General features: G+C 36.2%; 3 protein-coding genes across 5 annotated transcripts in view; 2 read left to right on the top strand and 1 right to left on the bottom strand.

The window, feature by feature from the left end:
• Window positions 1-2,192: 2,192 nt before the first annotated feature.
• Window positions 2,193-15,304, top strand: LOC129787882 (aminopeptidase N-like). 3 transcript variants are annotated; one of them, XM_055823709.1, is made up of 8 exons: window positions 2,193-2,477; window positions 2,674-2,770; window positions 9,465-9,537; window positions 9,620-10,305; window positions 10,385-10,482; window positions 10,765-11,030; window positions 13,180-14,815; window positions 14,879-15,304. In XM_055823709.1, the coding sequence occupies exons 3-8, from the start codon at window positions 9,534-9,536 to the stop codon at window positions 15,102-15,104; spliced, it is 2,916 nt and encodes a 971-aa protein (XP_055679684.1). In that variant the 5' UTR covers window positions 2,193-2,477; window positions 2,674-2,770; window positions 9,465-9,533; the 3' UTR covers window positions 15,105-15,304. The 3 variants fall into 3 exon arrangements, with proteins under 3 accessions (XP_055679684.1, XP_055679682.1, XP_055679685.1); XM_055823707.1 differs by having other exon boundaries at window positions 2,193-2,770; XM_055823710.1 differs by lacking the exon at window positions 9,465-9,537 and having other exon boundaries at window positions 2,194-2,770.
• The window catches only part of LOC129787900 (mitochondrial-processing peptidase subunit beta), a gene marked incomplete at its 5' end in the record, with an annotated part of 132,804 nt that continues 121,499 nt past the window's right edge, over window positions 6,719-18,023 (top strand). Inside the window, one exon of the mRNA XM_055823738.1 lies at window positions 6,719-6,728. Coding sequence (XP_055679713.1) covers window positions 6,719-6,728 — 10 coding nt within the window. The remainder of the gene's footprint in view (window positions 6,729-18,023) is intronic.
• Window positions 15,298-17,378, bottom strand: LOC129787904 (uncharacterized). Its single transcript, XM_055823742.1, has 2 exons — window positions 17,112-17,378; window positions 15,298-15,674 (listed from the first exon to the last, which is right to left on the bottom strand). Exons 1-2 carry the CDS (start codon window positions 17,351-17,353, stop codon window positions 15,341-15,343), a joined length of 576 nt encoding a protein of 191 aa, XP_055679717.1. The 5' UTR covers window positions 17,354-17,378; the 3' UTR covers window positions 15,298-15,340.

The following is an 18,023-nucleotide window of genomic DNA, read 5'->3' as shown; positions in this document are numbered from 1 at the left end:
CTGATAAAAAATATTCAATAATTTAATATTAATCAGTTTATTGAACGAGGATTGAAATTTTCACTAATTCTTGATCTTCTTCAAGCATTCCTACACTTAATTACTAAATATTTAATTGGGAAAATCGTCACCTAAAACAAATTCCGTAGAATCGATGCAAAATTGCCAATTCAAACGACTTTTTAGCTGCAGTTTTGCTTAATTTATTATTGCGCCTAAATCATCTTGATTCTTAAAGTAACTTTTTAGTCACTTCCGGCAATAAAATTAGTCCATATTTAATGATTTTCACTGAGGAAAAGTGAACAAGAGTACTTTGTTTGGGAAATATGGGGAAACATAACCTCAAAACCATGGCTAAAATGTATGGGATTTTGACTGGTAGTTATTACCAATTTGATCCTCTGCGTTGGATTCTGACTTTGACCTCAATTATCTTTCGAAGAAAAGACTTTTCTCGAGATTTTCTTTCTGCTACCTGAAAGTAATTAAAATTCCCTACACATAGATGCTAAATTCATCGAGATAAGTCCAATAGATTTTATTCTGTGGCGATTTTAAGGTTCAAATTGGTAGCAAGTACCAGTAAAGTCCTCCAAGTGTTAAATAAAAAAATTATGATTGGAATAAACATAAATTTTTTTAAATCTTATTTATTAATAGAATTTAATGCTTTGCATTATTTTCGTGAATTTTGTTAAGCAAAGTTTGTCAACAATATATAATTTTTGCATTATGCTTGCAATAAATAAAATTTAGGATTCACACTGAATTAAATTAACCGTCTGTACGCCGCGACCATAATACGCGCATTGCCATGGGGTACATGACCGACCACATAGATTTTTTTTTATTTTGCAAAAGAGATATTCTTTAGATCAAATAACTCCATTTATGTTCATCTCACCGTTAAAAAATTATTTTATAAACGTATTGTGATATTTTTAAAAGTAAGGTTATGATAGAACTTTCGATAGATTTTTTGAACAGTGAAAAAAGGGAAAAGCAATTTTTCTTAATTATGCATTGTTAGGCATTGAGATTAATCAGCAAAAATGTAAATTGTAAATGTTTTTGCGAAAAAAAATCAGAAATCCATGACAATGAGAACTAAATTATACGGAATAAATTTTATCGTAACAGAAATTTTTAAATTTCTTTTTACACATTTTTGTTAATAACTTTTTTTCTTGTGGTTAAACCAGGGAACTTATTTCCAAGAAATTGATTCTATACCTTTCATAATTATGACCCTATAACTAGAAAATAGCTCTGGCTGGGGTCAGTCAGCTACCCCTTCACATGGTAGTGAGAAGGTTAAATAATTCTTTACTGCTGATGATTTGTTCATTGTAAATTAACTAATAAAGTTCTTCTTTCCTTCCGAATTTATTTTTGCATCTCTATGCTACCTGAATTAATAAACAGACTACCTTCACCTTCACTTTTGTGCATACAAATTGATTTAATTGATTATTTATGCACTACGCAATTGATTCTTATCGTACGATGCTTATTTTTGCGCGAATCTCAATATATGGCAAAATTTCGTCACAAATATTTATCCATTTTGCTGTTGGCACGTATAAATTAAAATCATATGGCATTTTATGGGTCATTAAGTGAGTTGTTTGAAATAAATATAAACCTTTAACACACAGAGAGAATACCACGCACGCAAAGAAAGAATGCGTCTCGATACGGCAAATAGTGATTAAATTAAAAAGAAAAGAAAAAAACAGTAAAAGTGACAAATTAAAAATTAATTTTATTTTTAAAATAGCGAGAGAGAAAAATGAGATGAGAGAGGATGTTTAAAAAAAAATTCACTGCACTTGCGGAGGGTGAATAGAAGTGAGGGCAGGATGTTAGAATGCGAAGAAGACAGAGATTTATTGCACACTTGAGGCACAGAGAATGATTTCTCGATGTTGGGGTATAGGAGGATTCTAACGCGGGATGATGAGTGACAGTTAATCTCCTTCGCAGATAGAATCTTTCTTAATCATTCATTCACACTTCCATCCGCCCTCACGCCATATCACACACTCTCGTGCGTGCCCCGGCGTCTGTGTAAATAAACACACAACGAGCGACGCTATAGGAGGCACTTTAATTCCACACTGGATGGTGAGAGAGTGCCAAGTCCTCACAGATCTCGAGCGTGGCACTTTTTCTGATACCCTCCGAAAGTGCGGAGCAGCTGCCTCGACTCTCAGTCTCACTTGAGTCGTCGTTGGCTGAGGAAGCCTACCACAAATCATCTTACCTTACCCAACTCTTCCCTTTTTGGAATAATCTTCCTCTCTTAAAGCCAATTTATCAGCCAACATTGTCAATTCACCTTCCACCGAGAAAAAAAAACTCGAGCAAGTTTAAAGTGGAAATTAGCAGCAAAAAAAAAGAAAAATTGTGAATAACATTTTAGTCGTGAAAATTTAGTGGAAAAAAAAGTGTTGTGTAGTGAATTGCTAAATGTGAGATGAGTCTATAAAATACCAGCGTGTCCTTCACTTACATTTTACTCAAATTACTGTGAATTTCACTTTATATATCAATCCCGCACACGATTGTTGGAGGATTTTGTATTGTTACTTCCACTCCATGGATTTGAATAGCACAAAATCCCATAACTCTGGAGCACTTTAAATTTATCAATCTTCTCCGTATTAGCTGCTAAATCTTAGCTCCCAATTTGCCGCAATATCTTAATGCAGGTGAACCAAGGTTGGATTTTCTGGATTTAACTCGAAAATTGAACAAGATTCAGGTGAGAGAAAATTCATTAATTTATTCTAATTAATTTTTTTGTTGTAAAAACCTAAATTTATAAAATTCCTTGGAAATATTTCTCCCTTAAGATCCGCAATTGGTGAGATTAATTAAATGGGTGAAATAACAAGAAATAAAAAAAAATACTCTTCATGTGCTCTCTGTCTATTAGCATTGTCAGGGGTGTTCTGTAAGTTTTTGGAATGTTTAAGTATGTAGAAAATTTGATAGATAATATAAAAAGTTCAATTTTTTTTACAGTTGTGCGGTATTAAACTTAACCCATTCGCGACTGCGTATAAAATCATTGAAATATGCGGTATTTTCAAAGATTTTTTTTTCAGTTTAAATGTCTTGGCCTTTTTGTCGTTACTTTAACGTAATTTCACCTTGCAGAGGTGTCAGAGGCGTAATCATTGATCTATTTTTTAACCCTTGGAGGTTCTTGCTGGCCACCTTGGCCAATTCGATGTTTTTTTTTTAAATTGTCTGAAAATTTAAATCTATTTAATATTTAATGATTTTTACATCTGTTTTTAGGGAATTCTAGTGACTCGTGTAAAGTTAGTCGAAAAAGAAAACTTGGAAAAATTTTATTTGGAAGAAAAAATTTCATATCAAATCTTTAAGGTTATAATCATCGATCCTCTAAGTGTTAAGGAAACAATTATTTCATTTGGCATTTAAAAAAAATGCAAAAAATGGAGTAAAAGAACGATTTGGAAGTCAAAATGTTTGAAAATTGTGACTCGGGATCATTAAACCATTAAAATAAATTGAAATAGGCAGTTTTTTATCATTTCTTTTTAAAATACTAACGTTTGAGATTAATATTTTTATTTCTTACGTTTGACGTTAATTTTTTAACGTATTGTCCCAATTTGAAAGTTTGTTGTTCCTTTTTTCACCGTTTGACTTTTATGTTTCAATGGGCCTAATTCAGCGACCAAGAAACCCTTGAAATTCGCTTGAAATCTTGAAATTTCAGTACAAAATTTAAAGATTTCAAGGGTTTCTTGGTCGCTGAATTAAGCCCAATGTTCGATGTTTTTCTGATATTTATTGTTTGACGTTCACTTTGTAACGTTCAAGATAACGTTTGGCGATTCTTTCTTAACATTCCACGTTCCTTTTCTAACATTTGATGTTATTTGTCTAAAGTTTGACGTTTCTGTACTACATTTGACATTTCTTTTCTAACATTTATCTTATTTCTTTATTTAGATTTTTTCATAGAATATTTTTTGTCCTAAAATTAAATTGTAACTTCTAAAGAAAAATCTGAAGTGCCTAAATGTTTAGACACTTCTTGGATATGCGATGCAAGGGGCGCCAAAGGGTTAAAAGGACTTTATTCACCTTCTCTTATAACATTTAAAATTTTTTGAGAGCACTAAAGTAAATAAGTAAAATCAATTCTCAAAATATTCAGTAAAGCCGCATGCATAAAGCCCAACTCAAGGCGAGGGTGAGAAAGAATGTTTGCCATACGTGCGTGGTGATTGAACCAAAAATTATACGGTATGTGTGGAGAACAAAGTGTTAATCAATGCTGAGTGATTGGGTCAATATTGCTGCAAATGGGATTTTTCCATATTGTTGTGCGAATGATGAACAAATAAGCGAAGACACAGGAAGTTCCAAATAGATGAAGAGGAAGGATCAAATTGTTTGTGTGTGACAAAACCATCCTATAAAGGGGATTGCAAAATACTATAAACAGCATTAAACATGATGGTAGTATTTCAGCTGGATGGGAATTGTGGTAAAGGGGGCTCGATATTAAATTACCCCAATATTGGCCAAGTGCAAATTTGTAATCAATAGCACCATCATAAAATTCACAATAATGGCTCTTGGTGGTTGTTGAGAGGAATCCTTGGGATCAGATGACACAGCATCGCGTTTTTTTTTAAATTTTATTTTCCAGCGGAAATGCATTTTGAGGGCAGACCACACAAACTACTTAATATTTTACACAAAATGCAGCAAATCCAAAATGCGTATTTGCATGAAAGTGCATTTTATTAATGTTGCGGGGAATACTTGTACATAAGTAATAATAATATAATAGCGTCGTATGCCAATGGGTTAAAAATAGTCACGCGACAGTATTAACAAACTCAAAATCTTATTTCTGGAAAATTGTACATACAAACACGAGATTTGTGTCGCGACATCGTGCGTGATTTATGTTTGTACACAGATAATTTTCACGATCGCGTCGCGCTGATGAAATTTTTATGGGGACCAAAATGGGCTTCATTTAAAGTCAAACATTTTTCCCAAAAGGAATTAAAGTGTGGTGGGGGTGACTCTTTGATGATGTACACATACAGAGGGGGCAGGAAAGAAAGAAAAACGAGGATTACTTGAGGAGGATTAGTTGGTGGAAAGAATTTGGGAAAAGTCATTTAAGAATTTCTTCAGTCATTAATTTTAAAATCCAAGAAAATCTTCACCTTGAAAATTCATTTTTATCTTGTGGGGTTTTATTGCATTTTGAGCACTTTGAGGTAAAGTGAGAAAAAGAGAGATTATTTGCTGTGAGAGTATGAGGTTAATTGTGAAATGAAGCAATATATCTTACGTGACAGTATTTATTTTAACAATGGTATTAATTTTTTTCATTGCAGTTTTATGTTTAAATCTTTTTTCTTCCTCTTTTGTTATATAATATTTTTAGCAAATGCGATCTTCTTCAATTAAAGTTTCTTTTTCATTTTTTTTCTTTAGATAAAACCAAGTTGGGTAAAAATTTTTTTTTAACTATAAAGGAGTTTATTCAGGCTTGTATGAAGGATGATCCTCTATCGCAGAACAATTTTAACCCATTCCATCTTGTAGAGGATCAAAAAACATTGAAGAATCGCGAGAGAAACTCCCCAAAATCCACTGGGATCACATCGCAAAGTGCAAATAAAAATTGCAAAAAAATTCAAATATTGCGACGCCATTCGACGTTTTTTTCCCTATAAAAAATGTTTCAAAAGTTTTCTGTAGACTTGTCGCTCATTTTCTGTAGAGTTTTTTTCTAGTCAAAATAAATGTTTATTTTTTCGTTTCTGGAGTGATTTCTACATCTGAATCAGGTGATCCACAGCGAAATGAAGCTGAGGGAGGTTGATAGAACCAGCCCCTTGCAAATCAAAACAAATCTTTTTACATTTTTTTGGGCCTCTTTGGCAGTGAGAATTTAAGCAAATCTTACCGAGTTGAATCCCATCCAGCGCAATATACCTGATTCAGATGTAGAAATCAGTTTAGTAGTCAGTATCCGGAAACATTCGACGGAGTCATCAAGCAAATCATGACCAGCACGGAAGACATTTCTGACATTGCTCCTGAAAGTCTCCTTCTGAGATTGGAACACTGAGCAAGTCCACAAAATCTTCATCACCGTCTTCCCATTCATCTTTCCCAAGAGCAATGACTCCCTGGAGCTGACAAAAGTGATTCTCAACTTTCATTTTGCCTCTCAGAGATCTTTTCTGCAGAATACCCATGAGGATTTGCTGGAGATATTGGGGCTTCCGGAAGCGAAAGATTTGCTCCGACGCATTGAAATTGAATCAATGGGCAGTGAACAGAGATTCTATGCCCTCCTCCTTGTTGCATCCGCTCTCGAGGAGGCTGCAATGTCAAGACATCCGGAAGTCTCATGAAATTATTCACAGCAATAAACTCGCAATTAGTTTGTTTTCTCAGTGCTTTGAGAATATCATTAGATGCACAGACTTCCAAGGAGCAGAAGATTTCACAGATTCAGATGTAGAAATCACTCCAGAAACGAAAATATAAACATTTATTTTGACTAGAAAAAAAAACTCCACGGAAAATGAGCGACAAGTCTACAAAAAAGTTTTCAAACATTTTTTATAGGGAAAAAAATGTCAAATGGCGTCGCAATATTTGAATTTTTTTGCAATTTTTATTTGCACTTTTCGATGTGATCCCAGTGGATTTTGGGGAGGTTCTCTCGCGATTCTTCAATGTTTTTTGATCCTCTACAAGATGGAATGGGTTAAAATTGTTCTGCGATAGAGGATCATCCTTCATACAAGCCTGAATAAACTCCTTTAAAAAAGGAATTGACAATTTATGGATTATTTTGTAGCCTTTAGTCAGTAAAAAAGAACGAAAGACCTCCATTTTTTTTATCTTTAAGTAATTTAGCTTTTCAAATGCGAACATAGATATAAAAGCACCCGCCGCTAAACATAAAAAGCTAAATTATATGTTGGTATAATGATGATGGTATTCAGAAAGATAAAGCGCATTTTCCAGTTAATTATTTGTTTGTTTGCTGTACAAAATATGATGCAAATTTATTATTATTTATCTCTCTCTTTCTCTATGGGAAGGGAAATGAAGAAAAAAGAGTAAAAATCACATTAACAAAATTTAAATCGGGTCTGACGTAGAAATATGACCCGCATGGCAAAGGTTTTCGCCCCTCTTTTAAAGAAAAAGCAGCTACTTTCATTTTTATTGAAATTCTTCACGCAGTTACGGATCAAACTGGCGGAGTAATGAAAAATTGCCAAGATCAGAAAAAATGAGGAAAAACAAATAAAAATTTTATATTCATTTTAGTATAAACAGAGAAACTGATTAATCTTTTATACTCTGGCGTTTTTTTTGGGTGTTTTTGCTACTCTGCTCCATATCTGGAGCGACATGACTCGGCCAAAAGACGATTAATGTGGTTGAAAATGGGAAATTGAACTTGACTCTCTCTCTCATGTCTCGCGGGTTGTTATTTATTAAATTTATTTGACGGCAAAAGCTGGATAAAATTGGGGTTGGAAGGATTCACAAATTAATGTAATTTGAGTGCTCTTGTTAAACCCGCATTGCCATATGTAATATATATTACAAGCCATGATGGGATTTCATTTGCTTGATGGATTATCGATGGGCCAAAGTATAAACAATTTGGCGCGCGATGAGAACAGCCGCGGAATGATTAGTTAATTTGATGTGCGTGCCTTAGGTCGTGAAGGGTATTTTATGTTTATTTATGTAAAAAGAAAAAAAATTAGCCAAAGAAAGGGGGTATAAGAAGTCGATTGACATACAATTATGAGGGCAATTCGGTGTATCGAATTGAAAATGAGGATACCAGCTGCTCAATGATGTCTCACAGTCTGTCCTACAGGAGCTTTTTAAACAAATAATTTAAAAGAAAATAAATTAAAATTAGTTTATTTCTTTTTTATTTTCTGTGAATAAATTTTCTCAAAAATTGATCAAAACTTAACCAGGCTTTGCCCATGAATTTATGAAATTTTCAGGAAGGAAATCTGACTTCAAAATTCTCAAGAAAAATCAAATCAATCAATAAGAAAAATTCTTAAAATTTCGCCCAAAATCGAGCAGCATAAATCTTAGAAATTGCGATTTTTTGGAAAATTTAACTTTTCCCCCGGTCAGCGTCGGAAAATCGGAACTCAGTCCAGAATTAAAGGCACAATTCTGCCAGAGCTTTCGGCACAAATCAGTGCCTTCCTCAGTGGCTGTGAGGAAAAGGAACACAACGTCCCCAATAGTACAGTTGTGCCCCGTTTGTTTGCTCCGCTGGACAAGAGTTTTTCTCAATTTATTGTAATTTTTTGAGTTTTCCTTGCATTTTCTCACTTTGTTTATGTTTTTCATGTCCCATAGGTTGCCCTCTCTTTGTTATGCCTTCTGCAATTAATTCATTGACGATGTCCAGAAAATTCATACACAAGATGTAAGATTCAGTTTTGTCTTTGTTTCCCTGAAAAAATTTTTCTCTGCCAATGCAAAATTGATCGTTAATAAATTCATTTTCCTCACAGCCACTGAGGAAGGCACTGATTTGTGCTGAAAGCTCTGGCAGAATTGTGCCTCTAATTCTGGACTGAGTTCCGATTTTCCGACGCTGTCCGAGGGAAAAGTTAAATTTGCCAAAAAATCGCAATTCACTTTTACGTCGGCTTCTAATACAATAAATCTTAGAAATATTTTCAGGCCTAAAATAATTAGTTCAACCACAAGAAGTGTTTAATTTAGGCTTAAAAAAGTACTAAATTACAGCCTAAAAGTACTTAAATCAAAAAGAAAAATAACTAAATTATTTTTTCGGTTTTAAATCGGTTTTGAGTTTTCCAGTTTTTAGCAAGGAATTTTTATGTAAAAGAAAATAATCCCGATCTTCGAATATATTCCGATTATCCACTAAAATAGTTTAAATATTCAACAGATAAATATCCATTAGTTTTATGAATAAAAACCACATTTGTGACGTCATTTTCTACATTTTCAGAAAAATCTTTATCGCTTTTTCTGAGGAAATCTCTTAGGCGATTACTTTTTGTATTCTTTACAAGAAGATTACTCTTGTCCTGCTTGTTAAATCAGCAATTTCCTCACACACAGGAATGAATTAATTCCTTTTTGGGGTACACGCATTTATAGTATAGACTGTATTGAGTTTATTCTGCGGGCCATTAAAAGAAATATCGACAGAAGGAGACACGGGGCTTGGAATTAGTTTGCAGTATGTACTGCTAAAGGTCTCAAATGGCAATTGATACACGCACAGAGAGCATAGTGTGATTTTAGGGTTGGCAACGATGAATTTTTGGGTAAAATTTCACCAATTGTGGGGCCTCTAGAGAGGGTCTTTAATCTCCTCTAACTCATGATGATTGCTCACTTTGCAGGAGCTGACAGAGAATCTTGAGGTGCTCCTTGAGAGATCATTTTAGTGAGAGATAAAAAAGAAAAAGATAATGGGTATCATTTATTCTTTGTTCTATTTCTTTCTTTTCTTCCTAATTGCTAAATAAATCTAGAAAAAAAAACTTAATAATTACAGGGATGCAGGTGAGGGAAAATCTCACGGTGGATCAGGGGCCAACATTCACAAATAGGAGTGGTATTCACATCTCAAAGCTCACTCTTGCATTTATTGTGGGTATTTTTGTGTGTGGCATTGTCGGTTCGGGATTCCTTGTTTATCACTTCATCTCGTGCCCGAGAGAGCAAAAATGTGGCCAAGGAGATTTCTCAACGACAACATCTCATCCCACAACGGCCCATCCCGAACCAAGAGTCACAGTTGCCGACTTCCTCCTACCAACTGCCCTCAAGCCCCTTCATTACGATCTCAAAATTCAACCATTTTTTGAAAGTAAAAATTTCACTTTTGACGGTGATGTTGCCGTTACAGTGGAGGTCCTTGAGGAATGTAAAAATATCACCCTGCACTCGTATGCACTGAAGATCCCCGAGAAGGAAATTAGGATAACTGAGAATGGTACTGATAAGGAAATTGGCGTTACGGGGACGTCATATGTGGAAATGCAGCATTTTTTTGTCATTAAAACTTCGGCAATGCTGCAAAAGGGAAAACTCTACAGGGTGCACATGAAATTCGAAGGGATACTCAATGAGGACATGCAGGGCTTCTACAGGAGTTCCTACCACGTTGGCAATGACACACGATGGCTCGCTGCAACGCAATTTCAACCCACAGATGCAAGACGAACCTTCCCCTGCATGGTAGCCCGTTTGATTCATGTTACTTGTCCTTTTGCACATTGATCTTTCTTTTCGTTTTGTTGTTGTTCCTTTTTTTTAGGATCAACCTGATATGAAGGCACGCTTTAGCATAACAGTTGGAAGGCCAAAGAATATGATTTCGCTATCGAATATGCGGAGAGTGCGAGAAGCAAGTGTGTAAGTGTTGCGCAGAGAGCATTAGTATCAATTATCATCAATTTGTGTCACACTAATCAAATGGCGGGAGGCAAGAGAGGAGGTGATTTGCCAGCATGGTTTTGCCTTTTCTTCTCCTCCTTCTGTACACACTACACAGCCCTCCCCCTCGGGTGGCAATTTTCTAATTCAATTGACACACAATACGTGTGTGCATGATACCATTGCGATGTGTTTTGTAATAAGAGGAATAAAATAAAGTTTGTGTGCCTTATTGTCTACCCCACTTGTGCTCTCCCGCAGAGACAACAATCCCGATTACCTGTGGGACATCTATGAGGAATCTGTGCCAATGTCAACGTACCTTGTGGCATTTGTTGTGTGTGATTTTGCCCATCAGACAGACCCAACGGGTACACTCAGTGTCTGGGCCAGGGAGGATGCAATCAAATCCGCCAGCTATGCCCTGCAGATTGGGCCACGACTCCTCAAGTACCTTGAACGTTTCTTCAATCTCTCCTACCCATTGGACAAAGTGGACATGATTGCACTGCCAGACTTTAGTGCAGGTGAGATGATTAGCATATTTGTGTGAATGAGAACCAATATCTGCGGCGTCTAGCCATTTACTTCTTATTTTATTTCCATTGATTAGCGCGTTTTTTTTTTACACACAAATTTATGTTTTTGCAGCAGTTTTTGACCCCATTTATTTTTTTTATTTTGGAAGAAAATTGTTAATCTTTTTCATAAATAAAATATTTTTTATTATAAAATTTTTGAAGAGTTGCAAATTCTCAATAAGGTTACAGAATTTTGCAAGGGGTGATTATCTAAATAAAAATATTCGGATTATGTATTTCGATGATACGCCAAAGAAATCAAAATATTCTGAGACGAACATTTATTTTATTTTAGCCTTAACCCTTTAAGGTCCGCTATCAATCTAGCGAGTTGATTGAACTAAAAATAATTTTTATGTGTTCCTTTGAGGTGAAATAAGATATTTTTAGCAAAAATTCCCAACTCAAAAATGGTCGGTTTTTCGACCTTCCTGATTCTATGAGTTCTTGGGGATGTTCTTTTGTGGTCATAAAATGATCTGGGATTGGAAAGACATAGTCCTGTACTAATTTGGACTCAATATTAAAAAAAAATATATATATATATACAAAATGAAATATTTCTAAAATTGAGCCTTTGGGTCAGCATATGATCCAATGGACCTGAAAGGGTTAAATATGTGGAGACTAAGCGATAAAAGCTTAAATAGTACCTACTAAATTTTATCTGAAAAAGTGAAATCTTTAGCACTTTATAGGCTTAAATTTAGTACTTTTTCTCATTGTATTCAGTATACTGTTTCAGCTAGAATTTATTATGTTTTTCAATAAAATTTAGTATACTTTTAGTTATTGAAGTTAGTACTTTTTCGGCTTGAATTTACTATTGCTTCGGCTAGAAATTAGTACTTTTTTGAAAATTTAATCTTAAGATGTAAATTCAATCACTAAATTCTAACCGCAAACATATATTTAGCAAAAAAATATAGTAATATCTAACCGAAAAAGTTGTGAATTCAATAGGAAAAAGTATTAATTTTAAGCCTTAAAGTACTAAATTTAAGGAGAATAAATTCTAAATTGAGGACTAAAAAGTACTAAATTTTGGCCTAAAAAGTAATAAACAAAAAAGAGTAAGTTCTAATTGAGAAAAGTAGTAAATCCAAGGTGAAGAAGTACTAAATTATAGTTTAACCTGCAGGCCGCCAAGACCTTGGAGCTTCCTTGGAGCGCCAAGGTGGGGTCGTTGAACGACCCCAAGAAGGAAGTCGAATTTCTCATAAACCATACAACCGGGAACTGTCGGGTCACTACCTTTAGACTCCTTATATAGTCCTCTTGCCCCTTGCATCACAAATTCGCCACCCGGAAACACGCAGAAGAAGATATTAGGGAAAAACATTTTTCACTCATTTTTCACACTTTCTTCGTGAGAAATTTGCCACGAAGTTAACCGCAACTGCTATTTTTTCACTACTTCCCCTCACCTCCCGCACCGTGATAAATGGCAATATTTCTAGAAAATTCTTTATTCTTTTCAACACTTATGTGTTTCTGATTGTGTTTTATGCGATTTATGCTACTTATTCGCGATAATTTTGACACTGAGAAGGTAGGGTGAGAAATAAAAACAACCCCACTAGCACACGGTTCATGACGTGACTAACTTCATTCTAAGAAATTTTCCACTGCATGGCCGTTACACCAATTTTTGAATTCCCTTCTTCTACATTTTCCTTAATAACTTTTCTTGTGGTGGTCGGATTGAGCTGAAATTTTTACACAACCTCCTCAGATAACCAAGGAACTTATTTCCAAAAGATGGGAACGCTAACTTTTATATTTATTAAGTTATAGCACGAAATATAGGGCTGGGGTAGTTCAACGACCCCGCTTGGCGGCCTAGAGGTTAAAATGAAAATATTCAGATCTTTGGAAATATTGGGATTATTCGCCAAAATAGTCAAAATATTCGGCAGATAAACACCCCTTGGAATTTTGCGATAAAAAATTTATTTTATCGTTTTATTGGAGTAAAATTAAATTCAATTCAAAATGTTTTGAGGAATTTAATTAAAGCTTGTTGTTTGGGAGTTTCACGCCAGTTAATTCTTCATTGTTGATTGACTTTTAATTTTTCAATGCATTTCCACAGGTGCAATGGAGAATTTCGGTTTGATAACCTACAGAGAGGCCACAATGCTCTTTGAGGAGGGCATTTCGGCGATAAGTAATAAACAACGCGTGGCTACGGTGATATCGCATGAATTAGCGCATCAGTGGTTTGGGAATATGGTGACAATTAAGTGGTGGAATGACTTGTGGCTCAATGAGGGATTTGCCAGCTACATGGAGTACCTTGGTGTGGATGCCGTAGAGCCATCGTGGATGTCAATGGATTTATTTGTTGTGATGGAATTGCATGCTGTTTTCTCGCTGGATGCTCTGTCGTCGTCACATCCGATTTCCGTGGATGTGGCTAATCCCGATGAGATTAGTGATATCTTCGATAGAATCTCATACGGGAAGGGTGCAGCCATTATACGTATGATGGATCACTTTCTCACATCGGAGGTGTTTAGACGGGGTTTGAACACCTACCTCAAGACACTGAAGTACGGATCGGCAACACAAGATGACCTCTGGGGCTTCCTGACTGATGCAGCTCGCGAAAGTGGTGTGTTCGACAAGGAGACAAGTGTGAAGGTCATCATGGACACGTGGACACTCCAGACGGGCTTCCCAGTGGTGTCCGTGGTACGAGATTACGCTGGAGGTGGCGTTGAGTTGCACCAGAAGAGATTCTTCTTGATTAATCAGACGGATAACCATCAGGAGGATCCACTTTGGTGGATTCCAATTACATTGACCACGAGTAGGGAGCTGAATTTCACGGATACAGCTCCTTCGCATTGGATGCGTGGTGAGAGGTCTGTTAAGTTGGATGATGTGCGCATTGATGCGACTGATTGGTTAATTATCAATGTCCAGCAGAGTGGCTACTATCGAGTCAACTATGACGAAGAGAATTGGCGTGCAATTGTTACATACCTCAATGATCCAATGAAATTCCGTGAGATTGCACCGTCAAATCGTGCGCAACTCATTGACGATGCTCTCAATTTGGCACGTGGTGGGTATCTCAGCTATGTGACTGCCCTCGAAGTCACGCGATACCTTCATCATGAGACAGACTACGTGCCCTGGAAGACGGCCATCAATGGTTTGACCTTCATTGAGTCGATGCTACAGAAAACGGGACAATTTGAACTCTTCCGCCGCTACTGCATTCATCTCCTTGACAAAGTCTACAACGAGGTGGGATTTGAGGATGTGAAAAATAGCTCAATGCTCACCGTGTACAAACGCGTGGACATCCTCACTCTTGCCTGCCATCTTGGCTACAGTGACTGCGTTGATAGGAGTGTGGAGAAGTTCAATATGTGGATTCATGAACCGAATCCCGACGTGCACAATACGGTGTCGCCAAATCTCAAAAGTCTCATCTACTGCACTGCCATTAGGAATGGGGATCAGAGGATTTGGGATTTTGCATGGGAACGCTTCCAGAGGACACGTGTTGCCAGCGAGAAGGAGATTCTCCTGTCGGCACTTGGATGCAGCAGGGAACCGTGGATTCTCATACGTTACCTCGATCGTTCACTAACTGAATCCTACGGTATTCGGAAGCAGGATGTTTTTAGAGTATTCGCCGCTGTTTCATCAACTAACATCGGACAAACTGTTACCTTTAACTACATGCGCAGCAATTGGGACCACATTAGGGAGTAGTAAGTGTTGTTGGGCTTATTTTGGCCAAGAATGCAATTTAATTATTTTTTCTCTCTCTGTAGTTTGGGCTCAACAATGGCAAATTTAAATTCAATCCTCAAGTATTCCACAAGACGCATCAATACGCCTTTTGAGCTTGAAGAATTGAAACGCTTCACTGATGAACATTTCCGTGACTACGGGAGGTCAGTGAAGCAGGTCATTGAGAGGTCAGAAGCGAATATTTCGTGGATGAAGAGGAATTTCAAAGTAATCACAACATGGCTCAGTAATGTGACAATGAGCTAAACACACGTGTGCCAAAGGAAACTACCCCCGCCCCCGCCAAAGACTGCGTCCCATCAAGATAAGAGAGCGTCTCAAGTGTGTCGTACTTAAAAAAAAAACTAAAGGGTATTCCCGTGTTATGAAAAGAAAAAATAACTTCAATGTAAAAAAAAAATCTGTTGTCTCTCCAATAATCAAATAAATATTTCTTCACATAGAAACGTTTTGTTTTTGACTTCTTTTTTTTTTGGAGTATTTTATGAATTTATAGAGAAAATCTTCGTGATTGCAATCAATAGAATGACATTGCCGATTGATTTTATGATCCATTGATGATTAATGATTATTCTGGTGGCCGAAGCTTTTGCATATTTGCACATATTTCTTGCAATTTCATCCACATGCACTGAATCCCATGTCATGAGTTCTCCTAATTCCTTTTCAGCTACCTCAAGCTCCGTCCTGTACTGCCCAAATTTATGGCCATTGGATGCAATGAACTTCTGCAAATCTTTATGCTGCTGCGGTGTATTCATTCGCATTGTTATGCATTTGACGTACTTTAGGACATCTTTGTATCCATTGGTGAGTCTGGAAAAAAATTATTGAGAGGTCAGAATGAAAGAAGTTTAAAGAAATTTAAACATTTTATACGGGAAGAAACGTTCTTGAGGACCTCCAGTTGTGCCAACAAACCCTCAATCATAATTGAGTCATTCAAATTGACTAATAATTGATAAATCAATTTAGTGAGTCAACTGATTGATCAAGAATCAAGGGGTGGCAAATCAACCGAATATTTACGAAGATTTAAATACAGTCGTGATCGTGCAGTAGGACCGTCGTCAAAAAAGTTCTCCGCGGTAAAACGGCTGCAGAATGAGGAATTTCGCCTTCGCAGTGGGACAATTAGTACTATTGGAAAGGTAGGATACCAATTGTCCTACTACGAAGGCAAAATTCCTCATTTTGAAGCCGTTTTACCACGGAGAAGTTTTTTTGAGGACGGTCCTACTGCACGATCACGACTGTATTTTAATTCTACTAAACATCGCTTGCTAAAAATCGAAAAAAGTTAACCCTTTTCGGATTGAATTTTCTAGGCTTTATTTAAAAACTATTTTAAGCTTTTTGAGATTGAAGACTCTACCTATTTTGTGTTGAAAACCAAATAATACTTTTAAGTTTGAATTTAACACGTTTCAGGTTGAATTTACTACTTTTTTAAGCTACAATTGGCTTCTTCTGACTTTATTTTGCCCTTTCTAGGGTTGAATTAAAAAAATAAAGTAAGTTTTCGTTCTTCAATGGGCCTAATTCAGCGACCAAGAAACCCTTGAAATCCGCTTGAAATCTTGAAATTTCAGTACAAAATTCAAAGATTTCAAGGGTTTCTTGGTCGCTGAATTAGGCCCAATCTCTACCTTTTTTTAGTGTTGAAAACCAAAAAAAAAAACTTTTAGGTTTGAATCTAACCCGTTTCAAGTTAAATTTACTACTTTTTAACATCAATTGAATTTTTTTAACCTTGCTAGGCTTTAATTAAAAAAAAAATTTTTTTAAGTTTTTGTTCTTCAATCTCTGCCTTTTTAGGGTTCAAAACCTTTTAGCTGTAATTTAGTTATTTTTAGGCTTGAATTTAGCACGCTTAGGGTGTAATTTACTATTTTCGGCTTGATTTGAATCCTTTTTTAGGCTTGTATTAAATTCTTTAGGCTGGTGCTCTTCAATCTTAGCCGTTTTTAAGACTAAAAACAAATATTTTGATTTCTTTTGTGAATTAAACGAATATTTGCGAAGATCCAAATAATTTCGTTCAGATAATCACCCCTTTGTCAAAAATTGATCAATCTCAGCTCAGTTCTGGTTTCTAAATAATTTAACTCAGTTACTGATCAATTATCGGCAAAATTTGTTTACTGGGAAGATACAAAATTAATTACAAAAGATCGTACATAGTTAACAACCAGGCGCCCCCATTGCGATATATAGCAAATTCTGGAATTAATTATTCAAAAAAATACTCACATTTTGCTCATTCTCTCGTGATTGCTCTTTACATAGTCCCACACACGATTAACATTGTCCGGATTGTAGCTGAGAAGATGGGAGAAAGCATGAAATTTCTGATTTTTCCTTATTATTTCGTCATTTGAAAATATTCTATTGAGGTAAAGCTTTACAATGCCTTCGGAATTGGCACATCCGAGTCCCTCGAGAAGAGTCATTTTCTCAATTTCCATATTTTCTTTGCTGTAACGTTGCAGCATCCACTCAAACGTGGTTTCATCTCCATCGCGTACGCCCTCACAGTAAGCTACATTGCGGATGTCCACGTTAATCTCAGATGTGGTGTCTTTGCGGAATTCCATGAATTGCTTCCGAGCTTCATCGAGGCAGGGTTTATGCGCAACACGACATGCCCATGAAGCAATAAGACCCCGATGGAGAATTTCTAGTGGAGGATCATTTGGGGATTTCGGGAGGAATCCCAAACGCTCGTAGGTGTTGCCAATGAGGAATTTTAGGTAATTATTGAAGAGCTTTCGGTGGTTATTTGGGATTCTTTTGGAGATGAATTCAAAATGAGTGAGGGCAGCACGCCATGGGACGTATTCCTGTTCATCCGGGAGATATTGAAGCATATCAAATACCGTAGTGTAGGGCACATTGTCGGATTGCGCTAAAGCCAGAAGATCATCGACAATCTGAGCGCGATTTATTACGTGAATGCCATCGTGATTGGAAAGTTTGAGGGCTTCAATGATTAATTCCCAGGATTTTGTGTCGTAATTCACGCGATAGTACCCAACTTGTTGAACATTGAAGATGATCCATTTGTCAGGGGTAAGATCAATGGGAATCTCAAGATCATTACAGTTTAGGACGAAAGCTCGGGAAGTGTTGGTGAAGTTCTTCTCATCTCTGGTGGTGTATGTA

This window comes from Lutzomyia longipalpis, chromosome 1 (assembly GCF_024334085.1).
Source record: "Lutzomyia longipalpis isolate SR_M1_2022 chromosome 1, ASM2433408v1".
NCBI lineage: Eukaryota > Metazoa > Arthropoda > Insecta > Diptera > Psychodidae > Lutzomyia > Lutzomyia longipalpis.
Note: the sequence above shows the minus strand (reverse complement) of the source record. Positions and strands in the feature narration are given on the sequence as shown.

Coding starts and splice junctions, on each gene's coding strand:
- LOC129787882 (XM_055823709.1), top strand. Junction 10,483..10,764: donor AGAGTGCGAGAAGCAAGTGT/GTAAGTGTTGCG, acceptor GCTCTCCCGCAG/AGACAACAATCCCGATTACC. Junction 11,031..13,179: donor ACTGCCAGACTTTAGTGCAG/GTGAGATGATTA, acceptor GCATTTCCACAG/GTGCAATGGAGAATTTCGGT.
- LOC129787904 (XM_055823742.1), bottom strand. CDS start 17,353: ATGCTGCAACGTTACAGCAAAGAAAATATGGAAATTGAGAAAATGACT. Junction 15,675..17,111: donor CACGAGAGAATGAGCAAAAT/GTGAGTATTTTT, acceptor ATTTTTTTCCAG/ACTCACCAATGGATACAAAG.